Source organism: Macaca nemestrina, chromosome 17, assembly GCF_043159975.1.
Source record: "Macaca nemestrina isolate mMacNem1 chromosome 17, mMacNem.hap1, whole genome shotgun sequence".
Lineage (NCBI taxonomy): Eukaryota > Metazoa > Chordata > Mammalia > Primates > Cercopithecidae > Macaca > Macaca nemestrina.
In genome coordinates, this window is record NC_092141.1 from 85,331,376 (window position 1) to 85,344,511 (window position 13,136).

The 13,136-nt window shown below is 48.0% G+C and overlaps 2 protein-coding genes across 5 annotated transcripts in view; both read right to left on the reverse strand.

The window, feature by feature from the left end:
• LOC105469378 (glutamine rich 2) overlaps positions 1-2,551 on the reverse strand; it is a 39,939-nt gene extending 37,388 nt beyond the window's left edge. Inside the window, exon 1 of the mRNA XM_024788915.2 lies at positions 864-2,551. Coding sequence (XP_024644683.2) covers positions 864-1,409 — 546 coding nt within the window. The 5' untranslated portion in view covers positions 1,410-2,551. The remainder of the gene's footprint in view (positions 1-863) is intronic.
• Positions 2,552-4,522: 1,971 nt separating this feature from the next.
• The window catches only part of LOC105469198 (phosphoribosyl pyrophosphate synthetase associated protein 1), a 51,871-nt gene continuing 43,257 nt past the window's right edge, over positions 4,523-13,136 (reverse strand). For all 4 annotated transcript variants that reach the window (XM_071083612.1, XM_071083614.1, XM_071083613.1 and 1 more), the window contains 3 exons: positions 7,701-7,771; positions 6,747-6,893; positions 4,523-5,290 (listed from right to left, as the gene is read on the reverse strand). In XM_071083612.1, coding sequence (XP_070939713.1) covers positions 5,132-5,290; positions 6,747-6,893; positions 7,701-7,771 — 377 coding nt within the window. In that variant the 3' untranslated portion in view covers positions 4,523-5,131. The remainder of the gene's footprint in view (positions 5,291-6,746; positions 6,894-7,700; positions 7,772-13,136) is intronic.

The following is a 13,136-nucleotide window of genomic DNA, read 5'->3' on the forward strand; positions in this document are numbered from 1 at the left end:
CAGCACTTTGGGAGGCCAAGGAGGGCAGATCACTTGAGGTCAGGAGTTTGAGACCAGCCCGGCCAACATGGTGAAACCCCATCTCTACTAAAACTACAAAAATTAGCCGGGCATGGTGGCACGTGCCTATAATCCTAGCTACTCGGGAGGCTGAGGCAGGAGAATCACTTGAGTCCGGTAGGCGGAGGTTGCAGTGAGCCGAGACTGCACCACGGCACTTCAGCCTGGGTGACAGAGTGAGACTCTGTCTCAAAACAAAAGAAAACAAAAAAGTCCAAGTGAAACTGTCCCCTGACTGCTATAGCTTGTGTCATGGCCACAGGGAGCTGAGGTCCAACTCTCCATCCTGACTCCCCTTCTCTGGGAGCCTTTGTCCTCAGTGCCTATCTCTTTATGTCTTTATTCTTTTTAAAAAGGGAATTCACTCTAACAATCTTCTGAGAAGTTGTGGGCCCCACTCTGGGCCAGCTCTGGTCCTTGGATGTCTGGTAAGTGGTGGGCAAACCTCTCTTGTAAACAGGGGCTAGGAAGGAGTGGGGTGGGATGGGGCCACTAGGCTCGGGAGGTGGGGTCCTCAGGCCCCTCCAGCCCGGGGAGGCCCTGTGCCTTTCGGTGGCTTTCTTTTAGGGTTTTCAGGTCTTGCATGACATCTTAAAGCAGCCCCATGGACTGCAAGATAGAGCATGGGCCACTCTATCTAGCCAGTCGCACTGAGGCCTAGCACCTCCTCGGTCCCCATCCCCTCCGTCCAAACCACCGCTTGCCCCTCCACGGTGGGTGGGGACTCGGCTAGGCCTGGAGGGCGGCCTGGAGGAGGGAGACGGCCTGCGCGTGCCTCCACGTGCCTCCACGTGCGCCCTCACCCTGGCAAAGCTGAGCTCCTCGGCGGCGTCCTTCAAGATACTCCCAGTCCGCACCCTATCGAGCACCTGCATGGCCACCTCCTGCTCCTCCGGCCACTCTTGCGAGGCCAGATCGAGCCCACTGGCCTGAGAGAAGCGCTGCACGTGAGTGGCAATGCCCTGCATCTGGCTGTCCACGCGCTTGAGCTGCTTGCTCAGGTCCTCCACCTGGCCACCCAGGTCCTTCACTTGGCTCTCCAGCGCTGATGGAGGCACCCGACCCACGCCCCTGCGCTTCTCCCGGGGCGCCCCCTTGGGAGCCTCCTTGGGCGCCTCCTTGGGCGCGGGCAGGTGTGGGGTGCTCAGCGAGCTCCGGGCGGACAGCAGCAAGCGGCTGGGCTCTGGCGACGGGGCCTGGAAGTCGATCCGGGTATTTTGGAGGTCGAGGTTCTTGAGCATGGCCACGATGAGCGTGTGCAGGGCCGTGAAGTTGACGGCGCCCACCTCCGGGGTGCCGATGGAGAGGTCCGCCAGCTCCCGGAGGGAGACCGTGGTCGCGGGCGGCATCGTGGCTGTCAAGAGCTGTGCGCTGCCGCGGGGCGCCGACCCACCACTTCCTGCTCACTGCGCGCTGCGCCTTCGGGCCTTTCAGGGGCCCTGCGAGGTCCTCGGGGCGCCCCTGCCCCGGGTCCAGCGGCGCTGGGCGAGTCACTGGGCGGAGCTCCTGCCTCCGGGGAATCCGCGCCTCCGTTCCCCGGCGGGGTCCGCGATGGCCACCCCTCCGCTGTCTGTCGCCGGCCTCGGGTCCCCCAGCTGGAGCCCTGGACTCCCAGGCCCCGTGCCGGCGGACGTCTGAAACGTGGGGGCCCCCGCGTGCCCTGAAGATTCCACTAAGAACACGCCCTCGCTGCGAGCCCCAGAGAGGAAGCCAAGGCCACCACAGGGATCACAAGGGGAGCCTCGGCAACAAGGGCCGAGGCGGCCTCCAAAGATCCAGCTCGACCCCATCCATCCTCTTAACCTAGAAAGGCCAGGATTCACTCACTCTTGGCGGGGCCACATAAGGACAGAAAGACTTGAGGGTTTCCTGGCAACCATGCTTTGTGTCATCAGCTGCGTCCATTCCACAGTGGTGACCCCGTGTCTAAGGGATGCAATCCTGGGGCCTTGTTCCCCTGCAGACAGTCCACATATTTCCTTCAATCAAAGGCGAAGCAACTTGGAAAAGACAGCCTGCTACTCAGGCAGTTCAAATTAGCCACCGGACGACTATTTGGTGGCCATTTTTTTTCTGTGCTGCCATAATTTTTTTTTTTACTTTTGAGACAGTTTCGCACTGTGGCCCAGGCTGGAGTGCAATGGCCGATCTCGGCTCACTGCAACCTCTGCCTCCTGGGTTCACGCAGTTCTCCTGCCTCAGCCTCCCGAGTAGCTGGGATTACAGACACGTGGTACCATGCCCAGCTAATTTATTGTATTTTAAGCAGAGGCGGGGTTTCACTATGTTGGCCAGGCTGGTCTTGAACTCCTAACCTCAGGTGATCCACCCGCCTCGGCCTGCCAAAGTGCTGGAATTACAGGTGTGAGCCACCAAGCCTGGCCGTTTTTTGAGATCAATTAATATATGGCAGACTGGGCATGAACCCGAGAGGCAGAGGTTGCAGTGAGCCCAGCCGAGATTGCGCCATTGCACTCCAGCCTGGGTGACAGTGCGAGACTCCTTCTCAAAAATAAATAAATAAATAAATAAATAAATAAATTTTTAAAAACTCACCTGGTCAAGCACCCATGCTTCAGCTCCTTACAAAGCAGGATTAAACAGCACGAGACAAATCTGGTGTTAACAATCGAGGCATGACTTCCCCGTACCAGATTCTTTCCAAAAACATAAATAAAACTTCCTGGCCGGGCGCGGTGGCTCAAGCCTGTAATCCCAGCACTTTGGGAGGCCGAGGCGGGCGGATCACGAGGTCAGGAGATCGAGACCATCCTGGCTAACATGGTGAAACCCCGTCTCTACTAAAAAATACAAAAAAACTAGCCGGGCGAGGTGGCGGGCGCCTGTAGTCCCAGCTGCTCGGGAGGCTGAGGCAGGAGAATGGCGTGAACCCGGGAGGGGGAGCTTGCAGTGAGCTGAGATCCGGCCACTGCACTCCAGCCTGGGCGACAGAGCGAGACTCCGTCTCAAAAAAAAAAATAAATAAAATAAATAAATAAATAAATAAATACATAAATAAAAATAAAAAAATAAAACTTCCTAACAGAAGCACAGCAAAGCTACTTAAAGAGAACCTATGAGCATGTGCCATGCATAGCCAGCCTCCTCCACAAGCTCTGCATCTGCAGATTTAACCAACCAGGATTGAACACGTACAGATTCCTGTCATGATTCTCTAAACAATACAGCATGACAACCATTTACACAGGATGGATATTCCCGTAGGTATTATACGTCATCCAGGATGTGCATAGATTATATGCAGATACTACACCATTTTCTATCAGGGACTTGCACATCCATGGGCAGGAGGCTGAGTCCTGAAACCAATCCCCCATGGATTGGAAGAAATAACTGTACTACTTTAACTACTGTTCAAGTTCAGATTTTTTACTTCAGCCTGAGTAGTAGTTTATTTAATTGAAGGATTTTCGATCATCATATTCCAGTAACTTGGTACACAGTAGGCCTTTAAAGGGTTATCAAAATAACTAGTTCTTTGCAGGTTTTTTTTTTTTGAGATGGAATCTTGCTCTGTCGCTTGGGCTGGAATGCAGTGGCACAATCTCAGCTCACTGCAATCTCCGCCTCTCGGGTTCAACCAATTAATTCTCCTGCCTCACCCTCCCGAATAGCTGGGATTACAGGTGTGTACCTCCCTGCCAACACCTGGCTAATTTTTGTATTTTTAGTAGAGACGGGGTTTCACCATATTGGCCAGACTGGCAGACTGGTCTCAAACTCCTGACCTCACGTGATCCGCCCGCCTCAGCCTCCCAAAGTGCTGGGATTACAGACGTGAGCCACCACGCCCGGCCTCTTTGCAGTCTTTTATGCACTTACGCTTTTAACTTAGCTGGGCTAATTTTTGTATTTTTAGTAGAGATGGGGTTTTGCCATGTTGGCCAGGCTGGTCTCAAACTCCTGACCTCAGGTGATCTACTTGCCTTAGCCTCCCAAAGTGCAGGGATTACAGGCGTTAAGACACCATCCCTGGCCTTTTTTTTTTTTTGAGACAGGGTGTTGCTCTGTCACCCACGATGGACGGCAGTGGTACAATCATAGTTCACTGCAGCTTCAGCCTCCTTGACTCAGGCAATCCTCCCACCTCAGCCTCTCAAGGTAGCTGGAACTACAGGTACACGCTACCTATGCCTGGCTAATTTTTGTACTTTTTGTAGAGATGGGGAGATTTCGCCATGTTTCCCAGGCTGGTCTCAAACTCCTGGGCTCAAGCAATCCTCCTTGCTTCAGCCTCCCAAAGTGTTCAGATTATAGGTGTGAGCCACCACACCCAGCCTATTTTTTTTTTTTTTTAATTTAGATGTAAAATATAGTATTCAACAAGGATTCAGCTTCAACACTTAGGAAGAGGGCAGAACCTGGGAAAGTGTGTCCAGCCACAGACCTGACTGCTGTTCTGTAACTACGGTCTTCTGCCATCTAATGAAAAGACCAGCAAGACAACAAATTCTTTTATTTGCAACTTCAGAGCCACTCAGATTTCCAGAGGTGGGATGCTATTTTCTAATCTGACATCCTTGGAAGATGTAACAACATGAATGCTTCATTTTTCAATGGCTGTAGGCATAACAATTTCTGAAAGAAAAATACGATTCTCTATAAAAGACCTGAAGTTGATTTGGGAGAGGCCAACTGGATAGCAACAGAGCCACAGGCGCTCAGCTTCCCTAACCAGGTTCAACATCAATACCTCCATTTCCCTGGAGCTGAAACAACTAAATGAACATTATAGAGTTAAGACTTTATGTGCCTTTAACTCCTCTTTAGTATCAATAAGATTTTCAGATTATTTTCAGGAAAGCAGCTAGAACTTTTAAGGATCAGGGCTGATGACAGCAGAGATATAAGGCCATGTTATGACATTTATCCATTAGCTCCGTCTTCTTCCTGACTCTTTCAATCCCTCCTACCCATCAATCCGGGCAGGAGAGACTATCTAACTCCAGGCTGTTTCCAGTCCTCCCTTGCAAGGAAACACTGTATCACTCATGGCACTGCTTTTTCCATGTTTCCCTCAGGAGGTCCAGGGTCGAGACCCTCGTGAAAGTTAGTCATCCACAGTGATGTTTCGGAAAAGGTAGGCCATGGACTCTCCGTTGTGGATTCTCCGAATGGCTTCAGAAAGAATCAAACTGATATCCACAGTCTTTATCTTGGGACATTGCAGCTTCTGAACCTCATGAGGGACAGTATTCGTCACCACCACCTAGTCACACAGTGATGGAAAACAAACACTGTTACTGAAGTGTGTTTCAAACTGGTTACACAGAAAAGTTTATCTAACACTGAGTCCCCACAGCCTAAGTTCCAAACTACAAAACCTTGTTCCACTGAGTATAGTTTTTATAAACCAAACTTAACTAATTTTATGCAAAGGAAAAGTTACATGGCCTCAGAACAAAAGACGAAAATCTCAGGAATGGCATGGTCTCCACACAGAAACAGTGAGCCCCAGTGCTATGCAGAACTCTCAGATCATAAGGGAAGAATTCCAGCCTCAAGAGAAACGCTCCTAGGATGTCAAATTAAAGTACCCAGGCAAATTGTTATGTAAATAGACATACACAGACTCTCAACATAACCCTCAACTTATGATAGGGTTACGTCTGGATAAACACATCATTATAAGTTGAAAATATTTTAAGTAGAAAATGCATTTAGGCCGGGCACAGTGGCTCATGCTTGTAATCCTGGCACTTTGGGAGGCCGAGGCGGGCGGATCACCTGAGGTCAGGAGTTTGACACCAGCCTGGCCAACATAGTGAAACCCCGTTTCTACTAAAAATACAAAAATTAATCAGGCCTGGTGGCGGGCACATGTAATCCCAGTTACTTGGGAGACTGAGGCAAGAGAATCACTTGAATCCGGGAGGCAGAGGTTGCAGCGAGTCGAGATTGGAACACTGCACTCCAGCCTGGGTGACAAAGACTCCATCTCAAAAAAAAAAAAAAAAAAAAAAAAAAAGCATTTAATACACCTAACCTACTGAACATCATTAACTTAAATATGCCCAGAACAGTTACATTAGACTGTAGTTGGCAAAATCATCTAGGGCAAAGGCTTTCATTTTATAATAAAAGCTACTATTTTTTTTTTTTTTTTGAGACGGAGTCTCACGCTGTTGCCCAGGCTGGAGTGCAGTGGCGTGATCTCGGCTCACTGCAAGCTCCGCCTCCTGGGTTCACGCCATTCTCCTGCCTCAGCCTCCTGAGTAGCTGGGACTACAGGCGCCCGCCACCGCGCCCGGCTAATTTTTTGTATTTTTAGTAGAGACGGGGTTTCACTGTGGTCTCGATCTCCTGACCTTGTGATCCGCCCACCTCGGCCTCCCAAAGTGCTGGGATTACAGGCTTGAGCCACCGCGCCCGGCCAATAAAAGCTACTATTTTAAAGTGTTGAATACCTCAAGTAATTTAACGAATACTATACATTACATTGTAATTGCGATGGTTTTGCATCATCATAAAGTCAAAAAATTCTAAGTTGAACCATGGTAAGTCGCAGACTATCTGTATTCCTAAACATGTATCTGTCCCAACAAACTGCTAGACGGCAAAAGTTAGAAAAGCTATAGACAGATTAAGCAATTTAGTATTGACTGAATCTTATTCCCAGAAAACACAGCAGCAAATCTTGGCTCAAGATTTAGAAGCAGCCCAACCTCATCTACGGAGGATTCCTCAATCAGGCGGGGGGCCTCTGCAGACAGGATGCCGTGGGTGGCCATGACATAGATCTTGTAGGCGCCTCTCTCTTTCAGGATCTCTGCGGCAGCAACAAAACTCTCCACGTCGTCAATAATGTCATCCTGGGAGGAGAACAGAGTGAGCTGGTATGCAAGGAAACACCCTCTAGCCAGACTGTCAATGCACACACTGCTCTCCTCTTTCCTGCACTCAGTTTCAGAGGATTTCCGATGGAAAATCAGAGCTGTGTGCCTAGGTCAAAGACTGAGCATCCAGAAATGGTAACAGAAGTACCTGACAGTACCTTGTGTGTCTGTCAGAGGAGGGCGCAGCCAAGCGCCTGTGACGTTACGGCTGGAGCTGGGGACTGCCAACACTCACTTTCCTGTGTCACATTTCTGGTGAATCCCACATAGCCAGCGTTCCATTTATTTTTTTTTCCAAATAGAACGTGACATGAGAAGAAAACTGAAATAAAGTGTGCTACAGCAAAGGACTCGTGACCCACTAGTCAGCAGATATTTAGAGCTAGGAAAAAAAAACTATGTCAACATACAGAACGAGTCTGCACGGGGACATCCATTCTTAGTCGTGAAAATGGAATAGCTCATCTTCGGTTCATCTTTCGGCTCTAATGCTCAAGCATGATTAGGTGAGCTGGTTTAAAGAACCTAGAATCCACATGATGAAGGTGAAGGTGCTGAATTTTCTCATGGGAGTACTGTGCTCATTTCCTATCTGTAGGTTATACTTTGATGTGTGTTCACCTGGATAGAGGGTTCTGCCACTTGGCACAAGGGAGTTCGGGTGAGAAAGGATATGTGGATCCATTTAGATCATCGTTCCTAGAAATACAGTCCCAGAGTGGACAACCTACTGACCAAGAGCCAGGAGTGTCACCTCTGCAAATGGATGACACATAACCATACCACGATGATTGCGATGCGGCCTCCAACATCTCCAACTACAGTTATCGGTGGCTTCTCTTTGGCCATCATCACTAGCAAAACAAAACAAATTACAAGATCTCAGTCATTCATGTATCACTAGAGAAATGTAATCATAACCTCATTCTCTGGAAATGGTGGCACAACCACTATACAGGCAAAAAACCAACCAACCACGCAGATTCCCCCTCCATGAATCTGCAATCTCTCAGAAACAGCAGCATTGGCCAAAAGAAATAGAAGGCACGCCATACATGTTACTTTGAATTTTCTAGTAGCCACATTAAAAACAGATTATGTAATTCCCAAAATATTATAATTTTGACATGTAACTGATATAAAAATGTATGTATGTATGTATGTATGTATGTATGTATTGAGATGGAGTTTCACTCTTTTGCCCAGGCTGGAGTGCAATGGCACGATCTTGGCTCACTGCAACCTCTGCCTCCTGGGTTCAAGCAATTCTGCCTCAGCCTCCCAAGTAGCTGGGATTACAGGCATCCGCCACCACACCCAGCTGAGTTTTGTATTTTTAGTAGAAACGGGGTTTCTCCATGTTGGTCAGGTTGGTCTCAAACTCCTGACCTCAGGTGATCCACCTGCCTCAGCCTCCCGAAGCGCTGGGATTACAGGCGTGAGCCACCACACCCAGCCTGATATAAAAATTTATTAATGAGATGTTTTACACTTTTTTTTTTTTCAGAGGGGATCTTGCTATATTGCCCAGGCTTGTCTCAAACTGGACGCAAATAATCCTCCTACCTCAGCCTCCCAAAAGTGCTAGGATTACAGGCATGAGCCACCACACCCAGCCTTACACTTTTTTCCTATCAAGTCTTCTCTACTTGGTGTGTGTTTTATACACACAGCACTTCTCAGTTGAGACGAGCCCGGTCTCAGGAGCTCAGCAACCAGCACAGTGCACAGCACAGCTGGAAAGACAATGAACCAGCACAGCATGGAAGATTCTGCCAACACGGAGAGGCTGCACTGCAATGCTGTGCAGACAGAAACCCCACTCTCATGGAGGCTGGCGGAGACAGTCAGAAGGAATGCCGCTCTGCAGAAAGCGAAACTGCGAAAGGCTGCCAGATCATGAGATGGCTTTATGTTACTTTCTTCCAAAGTCACCTTATTTGGACAGTGTAACCTTACTATCAGATAACTGCACTGCTGACATAATCAGAGTTTCCTCAAAATCAGGAACTTGAAGACAATAACTCCAGGCCCATCATCTTTTCCTGATTTAATTAGTGCTTAAAGTAGAGACTTTTATCTGACTACAAAATCTGCATCTGAAGAAAGGCTATGAGTGTACAAAGGAAACTACAGGATAAAGAAAGGAAATAAGATTTTATCCTCAAAAGGAGGTCAGTAAACAGAGAAGAAAAACAAAGACTATTTCAGAAGAATAGGCTAAGTATTCCTTCTTTAAACTTTGTTATTATTATTCTGAAATATTTATTAGGCTAGTAGTGGGGGAAGCGAAAGAGAATAAAATCCAGGGTAACAGAGTTTGGTGACTACCAAAAAACAATTTTGGCTGATTTCCACCAGTAGGCACTGTGTATCTCAAAGAACAGGTGTTTTTCTCTGTATATTGGCAAATCAGCTGAGCTGAAATTCAGCACTACTTTATACATCTCGACAGACGTGTATTTCCTGATTTCACATCGTAGAAACAAAGACAACTTCTTGAATTTGGGCAAGAAAAGAAGACTTTGTATATAAAATCACTTAAAATGGGGGGGAGGGGGGTTTCAAACCACCACCATTAGGAGCAGCTTCCTGAGATTCTGTTTTTAAACCATGTAAATAGACAGTTATGTTGACCTATCCGTTTTGGGTTTTTTTTTTTTTTTTTTTTTTTGAGACAGATTCTCACTCTCTCTCCCAGGTTGGAGTGCAGTGGCATGATCTCAGCTCACTGCAACCTCCGCCTCCCGGGCTCAAGTGATTCTCCTGCTTTAGCCCCCTGAGTAGCTGGGATTACAGAGCACGCCACCAGCTGGGTAATTTTTTGTATTTTTAGCAGAGACAGGGTTTCACCATGTTGGCCAGGCTGGTCTCAAACTCCTGACCTCAACTGATTGACCTGTCTCGGCCTCCCAAAGTGCTGGGATTACAGGCATGAACCACCGTGCCTGACCAACCTACCCGCTTCTTAAAGAGATGTGGTTCCTTTTCAGCTGGGCGTGGTGGCTCATGCCTGTAATCTCAGCACTTTGGAGAGGCTAAGGCAGGCATATCACCTGAGGTCAGGAGTTCTAGACCAGCCTGGCTAACATGGTGAAACTCTGTCTCTACTAAAAATATAAAAATTAGCCAGGCATGGTGGCACATGCCTGTAATCCTAGCTACTCGGGAGACTGAGACAAGACTTGCTTGAACCCAGGAGGCAAAGGTTGCAGTGAACTGAGATAACACCACTGCACACCAGCCTGGGAAACAGGGCAAGACTCCTGTCTCAAAAAAAAAAAAAAAAAAAGAAATATTGCAAGCCAATACCCCTCCATCAAATATCAATGGAAATTCAGCTCTAGTTTGATACAGAAAACATCACAGTATTTGTGTTTACTTTTTTGCAACCCTACCTCCTGCAAAGAACTATTGTTAGTTTCATACGAAAAACCTAAGCACAGCTAGGAGGGAGGCTAAAAAAGGATAAAAAGAAAGGCTTCCTGCCCACTATACTCATTCCCTGCTGATACTGCCTTTAGGTTCTGGATAAAAGTGAACACATAATTTAGTGGCTGCCACAAAACAGAGACAGACTTTATTACTACAGGGTAGAAAAAAATGACTAGTACCTCACAGGCCAACAGTTTCTGAATAGCTTACCCAAAAAATAAAACACTAAAAATTCCAGTTTTCATACAAGGTCAAGAATAGAGTGCTAAAACTACCCTAAGTTTAGATTCTGCTCTCTCTGTCCATTTTATCAAACAAAATCTAATCCATGAATAAAATGAATTGTGCAACCTTACTTGTGGCCAGAAATCACTGTGAAAACTACATCAACTGCAGTGAAAATGTCTCCAATTCATCAAATGATATGCAATGTTTTTATGAAGGAAGCAGGAAGTTGTCTTTTGCTTTTTTTTTTTGAGACGGAGTCTCGCTCTGCCGCCCAGGCTGGAGTGCAGTGGCCAGATCTCAGCTCACTGCAAGCTCCGCCTCCCGGGTTCACGCCATTCTCCTGCCTCAGCCTCCCGAGTAGTTGGGACTACAGGCGCCCGCCACCGCGCCCGGCTAGTTTTCTGTATTTTTTAGTAGAGACGGGGTTTCACCGTGTTAGCCAGGATGGTCTCGATCTCCTGACCTTGTGATCCACCCGTCTCGGCCTCCCAAAGTGCTGGGATTACAGGCTTGAGCCACCGCGCCCGGCCGTCTTTTGCTTTTAAAGGTAGCATTTTCCAGGTAAAGTAAAGCTGCGCTGACAACCCTCCTTACCTCACGAACGCTTCCATCACAAGTACAAGCACCTGCACACATGTGCACACGTTTACTCTTTCCTGGGAGCCAATTAACCAAACCTTCCTCTGCTAAAGTAAACAGCAAAAAAGAACTATGAGCAAATTCATTCCTTACCCATTTTGACCTTTGTCTACTTCTAGTTCAATGAAATGGCAAACCATATCAACAAACTGACATTAGAAAGAGATGAGTGGCTGGGCATGGTGGCTCATGCCCGTGAACGTAACACTTTGGGAGGCTGAAGCGGGCAGATCACCTGAGGTCAGGAGTTGAAGACCAGCCTGGCAACATGGCAAAACCACTTCTCTACTAAAAATACAAAAATTAGCCAGGCGTGGTGGTGCACACCTGTAATCCCCGCTACTAGGGAGGTTGAGGTGGGAGGTTCCCTTGAGCCCAGGAGCCGGAGGTTGCAGTGAGCCGAGATTGTACCACTACACTCCAGCCTAGGTGACAGGGCGAGACTCCATCTCAAAAAAACAAGAGGCCGGGCATGGTGGCTCATGCCTGTAATCCCAGCACTTTTGGAGGTCGAGACGGGCGGATTACCTGAGATCAGGAGTTTGAGACCAGCCTGGTCAACATGGTGAAACTCTGTCTCTACTAAAAATACAAAAATAGCCGGGCGCGGTGGCTCACGCCTGTAATCCCAGCACTTTGGGAGGCCGAGGCGGGCGGATCACGAGGTCAGGAGATCGAGACCACGGTGAAACCCCATCTCTACTAAAAATACAAAAAATTAGCCGGGCACGGTTGTGGGCGCCTATAGTCCCAGCTACTCGGGAGGCTGAGGCAGGAGAATGGCGTGAACCTGGGAGGCAGAGCTTGCAGTGAGCCGAGATCGCGCCACTGCACTCCAGCCTGGGCGACAGAGCCAGACTCCGTCTCAAAAAAAAAAAAAAAAAAAAAATTAGCTGGGCGTGGTGGCACACACCTGTAATCCCAGCTACTTGGGAGGCTGAGGCAGAAGAACTGCTTGAGCCTAGGAGGTGGAGGTTGGAGTGAGCTGACATCGTGCCACTGCACTCCAGCCTGGCCAACAGAGCAAGACTCTGTCTCAAAGAAAAAAGAAAAGAAAAAAAAAAAAAAAGTCAGGCGTGGTGGCTCATGCCTGTAATCCCAGCACTTTGGGAGGCCAAGCCAGGTGGATCACCCTGAGGTCAGGTGTTCGAGACCAGCCTGACCAACACAGAGAAACTCCATCTCTACTAAAAATACAAAATTAGTCAGGCGTGGTGGTGAATGCCTGTAATCCCAGCTACTCAGGAGGCTAAGGTAGGAGAATCATTTGAACCCCAAAGGCAGAGGTTGCAGTGAGCCAAGTTCACACCACTGCACTCCAGCCTGGGCAACAAAAAGCAAAACTCCGTCTCAAAACAAGAACAAAACAAAACAAATACAAAAATTAGCTGAGTGTGGTGGCTCACGCTCATAAACCCAGCTACTTGGGAGGCTGAGGCAGGAGAATTGCTTGAACCCGGGAAGCGGAGGTTGCAGTGGGCTGAGATCGCCCACTGCACTCCAGTCTGGGTGACAGAATGAGACTCCATCTCAGAAAAATAAACAAATAAATTAGATGAGGAAATAAAATGAGGTCTTCTGTAGAACAGAAATGAACTGATTTCAAGCTCACAACCCCTATCTACATGCAAACAAATCAAAATTTACATTTAACAGATGCTCAAGAGGTGCCAATGTCTGTTTTCACTTCAGTGGTGAAAACCGCATCTTCACTTGTGAAATTAACAAGCCAGGAAAAGTCACCTCCTCTCACTTTTGTGATCCAAACTCTTACTTTTCACCCCTGTGGCAAATGTAGTCTTCTTTAGCAGAACCCCCGACATAAAATCTTTTCAAGTTTGTTAGATGCCCTTGCCCATCATCTGTACCAAGCCTACCTATAAGATGGAAAAGATTTAAGGTTTCACTCCTTCATTC